The 15,511-nt window shown below is 44.2% G+C and overlaps 2 protein-coding genes across 2 annotated transcripts; both read right to left on the bottom strand.

Moving 5' to 3' along the window:
* Positions 1–1,122: 1,122 nt before the first annotated feature.
* Positions 1,123–3,914, bottom strand: LOC119024652 (zinc finger protein RFP-like). The gene is made up of 2 exons (XM_037107622.1): positions 3,753–3,914; positions 1,123–3,070 (listed from the first exon to the last, which is right to left on the bottom strand). Exon 2 carries the CDS (start codon positions 3,059–3,061, stop codon positions 1,427–1,429), a length of 1,635 nt encoding a protein of 544 aa, XP_036963517.1. The 5' UTR covers positions 3,062–3,070; positions 3,753–3,914; the 3' UTR covers positions 1,123–1,426.
* Positions 3,915–5,689: 1,775 nt separating this feature from the next.
* On the bottom strand, positions 5,690–10,466 carry LOC119024650 (nuclear factor 7, ovary-like). The gene is made up of 2 exons (XM_037107620.1): positions 10,358–10,466; positions 5,690–9,773 (listed from the first exon to the last, which is right to left on the bottom strand). The coding sequence occupies exons 1-2, from the start codon at positions 10,358–10,360 to the stop codon at positions 8,121–8,123; spliced, it is 1,656 nt and encodes a 551-aa protein (XP_036963515.1). The 5' UTR covers positions 10,361–10,466; the 3' UTR covers positions 5,690–8,120.
* Positions 10,467–15,511: the final 5,045 nt, after the last annotated feature.

Here is a 15,511-nt window from a genome sequence, read left to right as displayed (position 1 = left end):
AGCTAACCAGCTGCTGGCTTGAAAAGAATCTTTTTCAAGAAATTAAAATATTCTTTTTTATATTTTCTCTTTTATTTTACCAAATTACATAATTCTGTCCAGGAAACCTCTTAGAAAATGTTAAAAAAAAAAACACTTTCCCTTAAACCAAAGAAATATTTTAACATGATATCTTTAGGTAGAATTCTTTTATCTAACACTGAAAATAAAGCATATTAGTTGAGCAGCTCTCACTGGCTCTACCCGTGTAATTTCAGTATCAGTCCCTGTTTGAGCGAGCCGACATATATTTTAAGAAGCGAGCTGTAATGAAATGAGACGAATCTTATCGGCTGTGTTGGTGCCGAGCTCGCTGTGTCCCTCAGATCTCTGTGGTGTGAAATCAGTAACAGCAGTAGAGACACGATGATCACGCAGCAGGCCGCTGGAGGAGGGAAATGTTTCTGACAGCAGAACTGAAAAACAGAAGAAAACCCTGCTGCCTCGAGGACAGACGGCCGAGTGTGGAAGAGAAACACAGTCAGCAGGATCAGTGACACGCTGCCCACATGAACACAGCATCATATTCTGCTCCAAATAGTTTCATATTTACATTTTTACATATGTCATCTCATTATTCACAGTCTCTGCAGGCTTGCATCAGCGACAGGAAGCTCTACACCTGCTTCATCCATTAACATGCCTGTCATCATTTAATCTGCTGGATATTTTTGGGATGTTCTCTCCACACTGTTATTGCAGTTTTTCTCAGTTAGTATTTAGTGTCCTCATTAAAACTGAGAAACCATCAATCAGTTATTGTCTGAAGTGTGGAGGGACAGAGCTCTGCTTCCCCCTGCAGGACAACAAGCTGCAGTGCAGCTCTGACTATTGAAGGCATTTGTTCAAGTAACTGTAAATGTATAAAGTAGTAAAGACAGATGAAGTGGTAGAAAGGACATTATTTCCTCCACAGATGTCGTGGTGGGAATGTAGAAACCCTCCTCTCCACTAGAAAATCATGGTAACCGGATATTTGTATAAATAATAAATCAGTCTGAGAACAGCTGACAGCTTTTATCAATCACAAACTAAATCATGTATCAGACACGATAAAATGTTTTTTTTGTTTTTTTATGCTTTTTCTCTTTTATTCATGAAGAAAACAGAATACAATTATTTTGTTTGTTCATTGTTTTCTGATGATTTAACATTCATGAAGGCAGGTAATACGGTTATTAGGATAAATTACACTACTAATATCAATCTTTGTGGTAAAACTGTTGTTGTTGTGGTAAAAATCCATGTGACACATCAAAGAAAATCATTTCATGTAAAAGAATAAAAGCACATGAAAAAAACAATATATACATCACACATCTCCAATAACTGTACATTTCAAACATTAAATGATGTGAATCTTTCTGTAGAAAATCAGATGTTTGTTCTACTCAGTGTGACTGACAGGAGAGATGATCAGAGGAGCAGAGTTTTTACCACCATCATTAGGACTTGGACCAAAGAGTGGGTAGAGTTTCTGAGTGAAGTAGCAGCCAGTAAAGGAGTAGATAAGAGCTGCAGCATCAACGTCATAAAAGGAGACCAGACCCTCCTCATAATCCACAAACACCCCCACCTTCTCAGGCTGATGCTTCAGAGAGAGACGGACCGAAGGGTCAGCACAAGCATAGTACTCATTTTTATTCCTCAAACATATCGTCCAGTAACCATCCTGAGGAGATGCTGTGATTTCTCCCTTCCTGTTGATCGACTCTCTGGCCACTCCTAAATCCCACTTAGTCTTCTCTTTAACTTGAACCTCATAATAAAATCTTCCTGAAGAGAAACTCTGCTTTGCTAAGACACAGGGACATTCATCGAATCTCTCTGGGTTGTTTGGGAGATTCTTCTTTACATCACCACAGTGAACTTGTTTTCCATCATCAGACAGGATGAGAGCAGGATGTGCTGTATCAGGATCGAGTGTCACATCCACTGCATACTGCTGGACCCTCTTCAGCTCGACCTTCTTCATCTGTTTACTGAGCGTCTCCTCCAGCTGATTCACAGCTCTCACCACAGTCCCCTCATATGAAGGTGGACGGATGCTGACTCCTGTCCAGTCCTTGGTGGGTGGAGCAGTGTTCAGTGATGGGAAGCTTTGGAGGAGGTGGAGGTGGTCTTCAGACTGTGAGAGCTGCTCCACCTCAGAGCTTCTCTTCTCCAGCTCAGAGATTTCCTGTTCCAGCTCTTTGATGAAGCCTTCAGCCTGTTTCTCTGTCTCTCTCTGCTTCTCTTTGATGGTGTCCATGAGCTCGGCCTGGCTTCTCTCAACAGACTCCTTCAGAGCTCTGAAGACCTGAACACCAGCTGCTATCTCTCTGTCTGCATCTTTCTTACTGAGCTCCACTGAGCGCTTCATCTCCTCAATCTTCAGTCGTCTCTTCTGGATCATCTGCTGAATTTCAGCGTCTCTCTTCCCCAGCTCGGCCTTCTTTCCTTCATATTCTTCTTTCAGAGGAACAACATCATGTGTCTTGTGGTCTAAAACAGTGCAGAGCATGCAGACACACATCTGGTCGGTCTTACAGAACAGCTCCAGCAGTTTATCGTGCTTCGTACACATCCTGTCTTCCAGGTTCTCCACAGGGTCGATCAGCTGATGTCTTTTCAGGCCTGACATTGTCAGATGAGGCTCCAGGTGAGTCTCACAGTAGGAGGCCAGACACACCAGGCAGGACTTCAGGGCCTTCAGTTTGGTTCCAGTGCAGACGTCACAGGGAACTTCTCCTGGTTTGGAAACTTGTTGCTCTGAGCTGCTGCTGCTGGCTTTCTGTTGAGCTGACTGTCTGAACTGAGCAGCCATCTTAGAGATGAACGTGTTGACCTGCAGCTTCGGTCTTGTGTAGAAAACCTCTTTACAGTTTGGACACTGACACAGGACATTAACTCTCCAGTGTTCAGTGATGCAGGATTTACAGAAGTTGTGTCCACATGGTATGGTGACTGGATCAGTGAACACATCCAGACAGATGGAGCACAGAAACTGATCTTCAGTCAGCAGACAGTTGGCAGCAGACATGTTGACAGTCTGAGGAGGAAAAGTGAGGAAAAGAAAACTGTAATTAGAAATCTCTTGATTAAATGTTCATTAACCTACTACTAGTGGAATATAAGGAGAGTCACGACAAGCTCTGACAGGTAAAGATGTGTCCTGGATTCACCTCTGAGTGGAACTTCCTGTCTGAGTACAGTTCAGGTTTTGTGTTACAGGTAATAACAGTTTCTGAAACACAGTAAATATTATCAGGTGTACAAAGACACAGAGCAGAAACAGTAAAGTTGAAATGACAGGGTGATACGTTCAAGGCTTCTTAAGTGTTTAAGAGCCATATAGGTTGTAAAACCATCATTTTGTGCCTTTAAAGGCAATAAAATACACTGTTAGACAAAATGAGACACTGTGCTCTGAGCTCGGCTAGTTAGCCTTTGGCAGACTAGTTCATCTGTGTTTGTCATGTTATGGTTGGATTGAGCTGCTGTGCTTTACAGTAAAGGTATGTGGTTTAACAAACTCAATTAATATCAGGTATCAAGCTTGATGTTTTAATATCAGGAGACAGATCAGTCAAAGTGGGTAAATTAGCTGAAGCTAAAGCTAGCTGTGACTGTGTCCTATCTAACTTTATCCAGAGTTCAGTCACTGTGGTTTGATTTCAACCTGTTTTGTAGTTCTGACAAAATGTACATGTTGAAATTGTCCGTGTACTCACCAGTGTTTGTCAGAGATTCTGCTGTTGTGTTGAGAAAGTTTTCTTCAGAGAGAAACACACAGACTCGTCTGGACTGCAGCTCTGCTGTCACTCAAACTTTCACTTTCATTTTTGAGGAAATGTGACGTTCCAGTTTTTTCTCCCTGTTGCTCCTCTCAGTGAAGCTCTGTCAGTTTTAGTGACTCACTGTGAAACTCGTTGACAAAACTTTGGAACAAGTTTTTACTTTTTAGTTTCTTGGTCTTTTCTCAGCAGTGGAAGTTTACAGCAGCCAAATGAAGATAGAGTTACAAATAAAGCAGATAAGAAAAGAGGTCAGTGGAAGATATTCAAGAACAAACTGTGTCTTTAGATCAACAGGCCACAGCGCTCCCTCTACAATCCCACCAACACTCCAGTGTTCAGCTCACTGTTCAGTCTGTCATTTCACTTTTCTGCTGCTTTCCAAACTGTTCAGCATCTTTTCTCTGTCAGACTTTTGTTGTGTGATTTCTAACCTGTCACATTACACAGAGGAAATACAGACAAAGCCGTCTTAAAGGTCCAGTGTGTAGGATTTAGGAGGATGTATCAGCCAAAACGTGATATAATATCAGTAATTGTGTTTTCATTTCTGTAAAATCACCTGAGACTAACAATCGTTGCGTTTTTGTCACTTTACAAAGAGACTTTTATATCCACAGAGGGAGCAGCTCCTCTTCCACAGAGTCTGTCAGGGTTCTACGGCAGCCCAGAACGGAAAAAAACCAAACACTTAAGCAACTGCAGTAAGAGAGGGTGAGGCGAGGGGGGTGTAGTTGGTTGCAGCCTCACTGCTATATGCTACTAAATCCTCCATGTTGGACTTTTAAGTCAAATTAAAATTGTGTTTTTAGTAAAATCTCCTCAGAGAGAGAAGGAGACGCCACTCAAACATCAGCAGTCTGTCTGATAAAACACAGAGGGATTTATAATTATCACTTTTATTACCTCACATTATTTTGAAAATCCTGAAGGGTAGACGTAGCAGAGGAGCGTCAGGCTGCAGTTTGTTAAAATCTCCACCAGAGGGCGACATCAGCTGTCATTTAATCTCTACTAACAGCTGAGTTCAGTTCACCTTCTCCAACATAACAGCAGCTTTACATGAAATGACCTCAAACACTTTGCAGTATCTGACATTAGATGACTTGACATAACACTCAGTACATCTTCTATTCAGGCTCATTGTCTCTCCCTGACTCACACATCATGCAGGTGTTTGATTTTCTACAACAGATGAATCAGAGGAGAGTCGACCACCTGCTGCAGGCTTTGTTCTTCGAGTAAGAGGCTGTTATGTGTTTGAGTCTCTGGCTGGTTGAGGCTGATGTCATCAGACAGGATGATATGCAGCAGGAGACGAGTGGATGTCTTTTCTGTGATGTCCACTTTTTTCATTTGATCCTTCTTCTTTTGAGATATCGAGGACATTTGTCCCCTGGTTTCCTCTGAGTCATCATGTTACATTATATAATATCCAAACACAGAGAGATTTAGTTCCACTGAGATATTTAACTGAGGGAGAGGAACGTCCTCATGATCCTGAACTGGAATTCAACTCCCACCTTAGACAACATCTGGACAGCTGCACCTCGTGAGGGGATGGAGAAGTTTTGTTTTATAACAACATGACACTTTATCAAGTTATAACCAGAAAAGATTGAATGAATAAGAGATAAATGTTGTGTTATGAAAATAATGAGTTCTGTGATATAAAGTCAAATCTATGTAATATCCAGAATCATTCATATCCTGTAAGAACAAGCAAATATTTCAAATAACATGAAGAATAATTTATAACTTTTCTCCTTGTAACAAGAGACTGAGGTGCGTTTGTTGTGGTGGTGGCTCCACTAGAGGGCGTCCTCAGATCTGTGGTTTGTTAGATGCCGAGTTATCCCCGTCCAGGAGGCACTGGACCAGCTCTCTGTTATAAAGGGTTAGAGGCCTAAACCTACAAAAGATTGCTTTAAAAGTTAGAATTTGAATAGGGATCTCTTAAAATGGTAGTGAGGAGACTATCCTAGCTTCTCGCTACCTGAATCCAAACGTCTACCCTGCTTCCTCTGGTTTGGCGTCTGACATGAATAGTCCTTGAGTCAGGTACGGTCACCAGCCACACCCATTATGGCAGCTCTCCTCTAAATGATCGGTGAACCTGGTATGGTGCTCAGTTGGATTTTAGGGCCTTTTGGTAAACCCAAAAAGACTGTTTCAGTTTGGTAGGCTAGAATAACCTTTAAGAACCTTTAAGATATTTTGCACATTTAACATCTATCTCTTAGCTTCCATCAAAGAGACATAAAATCAATGTCCACAACTTTAACTTTAACTATATTATGCTGGTTTTATTGCATAGACTTTATCAAGGGCAAAGCATATGGCTCAATACATATTTCAATTACTATCATCATCAAAACTTATTCCTAAAATCTAAACTTGGTAAATAATGAATCAATTTAAAAGAGATGAGGCCAGTTAAATTGTTTGAATGTAGGTGAGCTGGAGAGGATCAGGTCGTTCCATGGCTTGCCATTCCCTTCCTGGTACAAGCTCAAGATCTTGAGGTAAATCACCACCCCGTCCAAGGTTTTGTAAACTTCCTCAAAGTCGAAACTTCCTGCCAGCAGAGTGAAAAAAAGTATTCCGATGTCCAAATTGTAATCCACAGCTAGTTGGCAAAAAGGGTTAATCCGTTTTGCTCTTTTTTCCTTGGTTTGTTGCTGCCGAAGATTTCTTGTAATCCTTTTTTGTGATGTTTAGGCTGCTTATGTACTCCATCTCAGGTGTTGCTTCAAGGCTGGAGCGAGTGGAAGAACGCTTTTTAGTCCATGATACTCGGTTTATATACTCTCTTGCTTCGGTCAGTGGTTTGGTTTATGACCTTATTTGGAAATTTTCCAACTATTTCTCCATTCGATGACTAATAATCCTTTGATGACAGCTAACGATTTTTTGACAACAGTTTGGATTTTGCAGCAATCTAACCATCCTGTGGCAATGCAAGGGGTGTGACTCTTCCTCTAAATCAGGGCTTAGAGCAGTGGCCATTGGTGGCATGCATGGCACCTCCCTGTGCACCCCAGTGCTGGGGCTATATCTCAGAGGTATTGGGCTAGGTCCAGGTTGGCCCACCAGCAGATACAGCTTGCTCCATCCCGCAAGGTCTAATAACACAGTGTCTGATTATAGGTTAATAACATGCAAAGCTTAAGCGTACCTGTAGACATCTGTGCTTTCAAAGCCTCTATCTAGAAATTTCTTTGGGTGCGTCACTGAGCCAAAGAGGCCAGCCAGGGGGAACCCAGCGTAATTGTTGGAGTTCTTGCAACCTTGTTGATGGGGAAGAAGGCAGCATAAGTCACGAAACAAGATTACTATGATTACTTTACCACCTATGCCCAACCAATACAGGATCGAAGGCGTCCCCCAGCCGAGGCCCCAGAGAAAAATGGTGCTGAGCTCGATCTGCCAACGCCTTCTTCCTGTTTCTTGCAGGAAATGGGTGTGGTGTGGTCTGGTCCAGCCCACGCCACAAATATCCGATGTAGGCATCCATGACTTTTACAGGTTTGTAGTCCATTACTTTGAACTCTTCTCTGGCCCTGCTGGCCTCTTCCCACTGGACCATCAATGTAGTAGGCTTTATGCAGTGGCCAGTCTGATGTAGGGTAACAGGTGCTGTATGCTGCTGGCCATTTCCATTTGGGTAGGGTGCCCACATGGCCTAACGATGCATGCACGGCCGTCACTATTCCCTGCACGGACAATTTTGGAACCGCCTTTCCTTTGGGTGATTCATCCCACTCCTCAAACTCAACAAGGAAAATTTTTCTCTGCTGCACAAAGTCGTCCACTCCATCGCTTCCTCGTCAGTGAGCGCCTTCCTTCACATGGGCTTTGTGATGCACCACGTTTAGGTCCTGTTCAAACCTTCAATAACACGACATCATCTCACACTACCAGCTGTGATCGAGGATTGGAGCTCGTCAGCTCAAGTCAGTCTGAGAACAGCTGATGGTGTTTTTATTCGTATGATTTGGTTGTCACAAAAGTTTCATGTATCTGAGCACATTGTTTTCTAATGATTTAACAGTGCTGAAGGCAGGTAATGCAGTTTTTAGAATAAATGAGACTACGTCAGATAATATCAATCAATGTGGTGACACTTGTTGTTGTGCTTATGATGTAAGTGACACATCAAAGAAAAATATTTACAGTAAAAAGGATAAAACACATTGATCAGAATCTGAAAAAAACAATGTATATATATCACACATCACCAATAAATGTACATTTATTACATTAGATGATGTGAATATTTCTGTGGAAAATCAAATGTTTGTTCTACTTGATGTGACTGACAGGAGAGATGATCAGAGGAGCAGAGTTTTTACCACCATCATTAGGACTTGGACTGAAGTATGGGTAGAGTTTCTGAGTGAAGCAGCAGCCAGTAAAGGAGTAGATAAGAGCTGCAGCATCAGCGTCATAAAAGGAGACCAGACCCTCCTCATAATCCACAAACACCCCCACCTTCTCAGGCTGATGCTTCAGAGAGAGACGGACTGAAGGGCCAGCACAAGCTTTGTACTCATTGTTATTCCTCAACCATATCGTCCAGTAACCATCCTGAGGAGACAGTTTGATGTTTCCCTTCCTGTTGATCGACTCTCTGGCCACTCCTAAATCCCACTCAGTCTTCCCTTTAACTTGAACCTCATAATAAAATCTTCCTGAAGAGAAACTCTGCTTTGCTAAAACATTAGCACATTTATCAAATCTCTCTGGGTTGTCTGGGAGTTTCTTCTTCACATCACCACAGTTGACTTGTTTTCCATCATCAGACATGATGAGGTTGGGTTGTGCTGTATCAGGATCGAGTGTCACATCCACTGCATACTGCTGGACCCTCTTCAGCTCGGCCTCAAACAGCTTCTTCATCTGTTTACTGAGCGTCTCCTCCAGCTGATTCACAGCTCTCACCACAGTCTCCTCATATGAAGGTGGACGGACGCTGACTCCTGTCCAGTCCTTGGTGGGTGGAGCAGTGTTCAGTGATGGGAAGCTTTGGAGGAGGTGGAGGTGGTCTTCAGACTGTGAGAGCTGCTCCACCTCAGAGCTTCTCTTCTCCAGCTCAGAGATTTCCTGTTCCAGCTCTTTGATGAAGCCTTCAGCCTGTTTCTCTGTCTCTCTCTGCTTCTCTTTGATGGTGTCCATGAGCTCGGCCTGGCTTCTCTCAACAGACTCCTTCAGAGCTCTGAAGACCTGAACACCAGCTGCTATCTCTCTGTCTGCATCTTTCTTACTGAGCTGCACTGAGCTCTTCATCTCCTCAATCTTCAGTCGTCTCTTCTGGATCATCTGCTGAATTTCAGCGTCTCTCTTCCCCAGCTCGGCCTTCTTTCCTTCATATTCTTCTTTTAGAGGAACAACATCATGTGTCTTGTGGTCTAAAACAGAGCAGAGCATGCAGACACACATCTGGTCGGTCTTACAGAACAGCTCCAGCAGTTTATCGTGCTTCGTACACATCCTGTCTTCCAGGTTCTCCACAGGGTCGATCAGCTGATGTCTTTTCAGGCCTGACTTTGTCAGATGAGGCTCCAGGTGAGTCTCACAGTAGGAGGCCAGACACACCAGGCAGGACTTCAGGGCCTTCAGTTTGGTTGCAGTGCAGACGTCACAGGGAACTTCTCCTGGTTTGGAAACTTGTTGCTCTGAGCTGCTGCTGCTGGCTTTCTGTTGAGCTGACTGTCTGAACTGAGCAGCCATCTCAGAGATGAACGTGTTGACCTGCAGCTTCGGTCTTGTGTAGAAAACTTCTTTACAGTTTGGACACTGACACGGGACATTGTCACTCCAGTGTTTAGTGATGCAGGTTTTACAGAAGTTATGTCCACATGGTATGGTGACTGGATCAGTGAACACATCCAGACAGATGGAGCACAGAAACTGATCTTCAGTCAGCAGACAGCTGGCAGCAGACATGTTGACAGTCTGAGGAGGAAAAGTGAGAAAACAACAACTGTAATTACATTTAATTTGAATATTTACTTGAACAAATCTTAACCGTAGTGGAACATAAGGAGCGTCATCATGAAACAGTCAGAGTAGAGCAAGAGAAAATCTCTTTTGTGTCAGAGAGTCAGCATGGAGGAGGAGGAGGAGGAGGAAGAGGAGGTCCAGAGAGAGAGGATGAAGAAACAGACAGCAGAGAATCAGACACATTAAATGTGCAGAAGAAAAGATGGAAGCTGCAGGAAACTGAAACTGTTTCTCTCTACTACACTCAGCCACTGACGGGTGTCTGTTGCGACATCCTGAGTGAAACTTCCTGTCTGAGTAGAGCTCAGGTTTTGTGTTGATACCAGAAACAGGTCAGAGAAAGACGATAAATCAGTTTAAACTAAAACCAGCTGTGACTGGACCCTGTGTAATTTTAAGTAGCTGTAGTTCAGTCACTGTGGTTTGGTTTTAATCTGCTCTGTACTTCCTGTGAACAAGTGTTAAAGTGTCAGATTCTGATTTTAACTCCGTTTGAATAAATCTCCAGTCAGGTCTGTGTAGGTCAGTGTACTCACCATGGTTTGCAGAGATTCTGCTGTTGTGTTGAGAAAAATCTGATGGATTCAGCTGAAAACAGAGAGACTCGCTTGGACTGCAGCTCTGCTGTCACACAGACAGACTTTCAATTTCATATCAGGAAGTGTGACGTTCCAGTTTTTTCTTCCTGTTGCTCATCTTGTCAGCGAAGCTCTGTCAGTTTTAGTGACTCACTGTGAAATTCATTGACAAAGCTCTGGCACAAGTTTTTACTTTTTTGTTTCTTGGTCTTTTCACAGCAGTGGAAGTTCACAGCAACCAAGAGAAGATACAGTTACAAATAAAGCACATAAAAGTTTGGTCACTGTTCAGTCTGTCATTTCACTTTTCTGCTGCTTTCCAACCTGTTCAGCAGCTTTTCTCCGTGAGACTTTTGTGGAGTGATTTCTAACCTGTCACATTACACAGAGGAAATACAGAAAGTGCGATTCAATGTGATTTTTAAAATATGTTCAAATCCATGATCAATCAGTCAATCAAGTGAAAATAATAGATTGAATAATAATAAATAAGTGGTAATAAATAAAACAGGGCGCTAACAACAGGTATTGCGGAACTAAGGAAACTCTATCATTGATGTATTTCACTGGGGAGACACTAGAGGCGGCAAAGTAAGATAAAATAATAAAACACCAAAACTAAGAATGATAAAATACTAAAAGGAGGTTAATAGCCTAAAACTGCTATGTAATCAATAAAATGAATGAATAAAAATAAAATAAGATAAAATAAAATAAAATGAAATAATAATAATAATAATAATAATAATAATAATAATAATAATAATAATAATAATAATTAAAAAATAGATGAGTGGTAAGTGAGTAGATAAAAAGGATCAAATTAGGTTTATGCAGACTAAGAACCAATAAATAAAATAGAATTCAGCAAAAAGCCAGCTGAAAAAGGAAGGTCTTAAGTTTGCTCTTAAAAGTATTTACATTTTCCAGTGCCCCAGGTCCCCTCGGAAGCTGTTTCACAAACTTGGACCGAGGTACTGAAAGGCGGCCTCTTCATGAGCTTTTGTTCTCACTTTTGGAATACTTAAAAGGCCATGACCAGAGGACCTGAGGGTTCTGGAGGGCTCATATGATAAACGCAAATCTGATAAATAAGTTGGCCCAAGGCCATTAAGAGCTTTAAAAACTAATAAAATGATCTTAAAATCAGGTAAAGGTCCAGTGTGTAGGATTTAGGATGATCTCTCAGCAGAAAAGAAATATGATTAATAATTAATAATAATTATGTTTTGTTAGATGCTGAGTTTACCCCCATCCAGGAGGCAATGGACCAGTTCTCCATTATAAAGGGTTAGATCCCTGAACATACAAAAGATTGCTTTAAAAGTGGGAATTTGAATAGGGATTTCATAAGATGGTGGTGAGGAGACTTGCCTAGCTTTTCATGGCATGAATCCAAACGTCTACCCTGTTTCCTCTGGTTTGGCATCTGACATGAAAAGCCCTTGAGTCAGATACAGCCAATGGCAGCTCTCCTCTAAATGACTGGTGCATTTGGTATGATGCTAGATTGGATTTATGGGGCTTTTGGTAAACCCTAAGGAACTGATTGAATTTGGTAGGCTAGAGTAAGCTTTAAGAACCTTTACGATATTTAAAAAAAAAAGTATTTATAAAAAAAAAATCATAAAAAGTTCGGTCTAAATGTGCACATTTAGACCTAACTTTTTACTTCCATCAAAGAGACATAAAATCAATGTCCACAGCTTTAACTTTAACTATATCATTGGAGATTTTAACCACTGCAAGCTGGACAGAGCTTTAAAAACCTATGAACAATGTATGTCTTGCGGGGGGCTCTGTGCAAAGTAGAAATAGAAATACAGCATGAATGGAAACAAGAGATAAATATATAAATAAAATACTGAAATAGACAATAAAATAGATAAAATAAAATAAAATATTGTAGCGCTCCGTGTGGACTGTGGCACAAGGACTTGTGGGTATTCTGTTGTTGTCATTGTTTATGGCTAATTATGGTTCATGAATGTGTTTTGGAATAAAATGATGTTTAAGATACTTGCAGGTGAATGCACACCAGTTGTTCTGTGGGTAAATAGTGATGAGTAACAGAGATGATAAAATGTTGGCACCATGAGTGAGGGGATGTTTGCCAGGAGAGACCCTCTGTCTGTTAAGATGTTGCACTGTGTGTTAAAAAAAACAGCTGAACTCTCATCAGAGCTTGCTAAGCTATATGCTGCCTTCTTCTCATTGCTAATCCATCACATTGGTGTTAGAAGTGGGATTAATAATGATGACTTCCTGGAATGATATTGATGCCCTAATCTCCCAGATGGAAGAGAATGGACTGATAAGAGAGAATGGCAGAGTGAAGAGTTATGGGACACGATTGCTGGAGCTGCGGCGAGGCCAGCGTTGCCCCGCCCCCAGCAGATCGGACTACTTCTGGTGGCGTCGCCAAAGCAGTTAGGACGGCGGAGATGCTTGAGAATCCCCAGCAGACACCTATCTGATTCAGGTTCAGCTAGCAGCACAGATTAACTCCTGGACGGCGGAAGAATTTGCCGGTCACGTTGCTCTCTCCTTGGAGGGAAAGGCTTTACAGCTGCTCACTGACCTCAGACCAGAAGAGCTAGGAGACTGGATGGTGCTTAAGACAGCAATTCAATGTTGATTTGAACACCACACCCACGCGGACAACGCCAGAGACCTACTCTCCAAACGCAGGAGGGGAGTTGGTGAAAGCCTGGGCGCCTATGCTGCAGACCTACGCACCTATGCACGGCCTGGACACCCTAACTTTGGTGAGGCTGTACGGGAGGAGCTTACCGTCCAGGCCTTTATCAGAGGCCTTTAGCCTGAACGTCTGAAGGAACGTCTACAACTGCATGCCCCCAGCACTCTGACAGCGGCTCTGGAAGAGGCTGAGTGAGTGGAGCACATCATATTCCCCAAAGGACATCGACGCAGTGATGCCTTCAGAGTGAGCCAGACCACCTGCAAGAACAGCGAGGAGGAAGAAGTTGTGCGTCAAGTCACCCCCTCTCCACGGCAGCGCCGCCAGAGGAGGCTTGACGAATGCTGCTACAGGTGCGGGGTTCCTGGCCACATCGCCCGAAACAGACCAGCTCCAACACCAAGGAACCAGTTATCGGCGGGGTCGTCAAACTAGACCGGGGCAGCAGTGCGGGGGAACTGTTGCCCACTAGAGTTGTTTCTACCCCCAACTCCTTTTCACCACAAGTTGGACGCCTGGGTCGGTCGCATGGATTATATCTGGACTGTGCCCTTGAAGGAGTCCCCTGCCGAGCCCTGGTGGACACCAGGTCCACTATCTCTCTGGTCCGCCCAGGCATCCTGCCGAACTCCAGTAGATCACTGCCCCGGGGGTGGACCCCCACAATGCAGTGCACCACTACTGTCACCGGTGACCGTTCCAAGATGATAGGAACCAGATCACTTCGAGTGATGGTGGGCGGCCAGCAGAGACAGCACCAGTTCTGGTTGGCTAACATCCAGGATCCCTGCATCATCGGCCTTGACCTCCTGGACAAGTGGGGGGCTGTGGTGGATGTGTCCAGGGCAACACTCGCCCTGGGCACTGAAACCATGGTCCTTCATGAGTCCTGTGACTGTGACACCCCAACCCAAGCATCTGAGCCACCGATGAGGACCGCCTCAGTGGAGAGGACTGCACCACCGGGGCTTCCAGTGTCAGCAAACCACCCTTTTACCACCTGGTCGCAGACCACAGAGGTCAAGGGGGCTATCGATAATCTCTTCAAGAGGAGTTGTCAGGATTTGAACAGAGAGCAGCAGCATCAGCTTAAGGACTTACTGCAGACCTTCAGTGACGTTTTTGCTGTCAGGGATGAGGACTGCACCCACACCAACCTGGTTCTTCATGATAGTGACACGGGGGAAGCCCGCCCCATCCGCCTCCGCCCACGGTGCCTCCCCCTTGCCAAGCGGGAGGCTGCCTAGCAAAAGGTCAAAGAGATGCATTGGGCAGGTATCATCGAGCCCTTGAACAGCCCCTGGGTGGCCCCAGCAGTCCTGGTACGTAAGAAAGACAGCACCTGGTGGTTTTGTGTGGACTACAGACGCTTAAATGATGTCACGTGCAAGGACTCTTATCCTCTGCCATGAATTGATGATGCCCTGGATTACATTGCTGGCTCCTCCTGGTTCAGCTCCCTCGATTTACACAGTGGTTGTTGGCAAGTGGAACTGACACCAGAGTCCCGCCCTAAGACAGCTTTCTCGATTGGCCAGGGGCTGTGGCAGATTAAGGTTAAGGCTTCAAACGCTTAATGGAGAGAGTCCTGGCTGACATTACCCTGAAAGCGCTGTGTGGTGTACCTCGATGACCTCCTAGTCCATGCTGCAGACTTCCAGGTGGCGCTACAGAGCCTCCATGATGTCCTCCAAGCCATCCGCCGAGCTAGACTTCATCTCAACCCCAAGAAATGCCACTTATTCCGCCGGAAGGTCTCCTTCTTGGGCCATGTCATCAGTGGAGAAGGTGTCGCCACTGATCCGACCAAAGTGGCTGCAGTTCGAGAGTGGCCAGCTCCAAATAACGTCGCAGAGCTTCGCAGCTTTCTGGGCCTAGCATCGCACTACAGGAGGTTCATCAAAGGCTTTGCCACCATCACTGCCCCCCTGCATCAACTAACTCAGAAAGGCTGGGATTTCCAGTGGAGCAAAGACTGTGCTACAGTCTTCTCCCAACTTCGCTCTGCTTTGATGGAAGCTCCAGTGCTGGCTTTCCCAGACCCAGAGAGGATCTTCATTGTCGACACAGTTGCCAGCAATTCGGGTGTGGGTGCTGTGCTGTCCCAGGAGGGGGAGCACGGTGAACAGGTCATCTCCTACTTTAGCCGCACACTCAGCAAACCAGAGAAGAACTACTGTGTCACTCGATGAGAGCTGCTGGCTGTAGCCCTTGGCCTTCGCCACTTCCAACCATACCTGTATGGGCAGAGGTTCATCCTGTGGACTGATCAAGCTTCGCTCACCCGGCTACTAAACTTCAAGGAGCCAGAGGGCCAGGTGTTTGGAGATCCTCCAGGACTACGACTTTGACATCAGGCACCGGGCTGGCAGACTCCACAACAACGCAGACGCTCTGACCCGGCGGCTATA

The sequence above is a fragment of the Acanthopagrus latus genome, chromosome 8, assembly GCF_904848185.1.
Source record: "Acanthopagrus latus isolate v.2019 chromosome 8, fAcaLat1.1, whole genome shotgun sequence".
Lineage (NCBI taxonomy): Eukaryota > Metazoa > Chordata > Actinopteri > Spariformes > Sparidae > Acanthopagrus > Acanthopagrus latus.
This window is presented reverse-complemented; position numbering and strand designations above follow the sequence as displayed.

Bases quoted from the DNA above. Each gene is read 5' to 3' on its own strand.
- LOC119024652 (XM_037107622.1), bottom strand. From the start codon at position 3,061: ATGTCTGCTGCCAACTGTCTGCTGACTGAAGATCAGTTTCTGTGCTCC.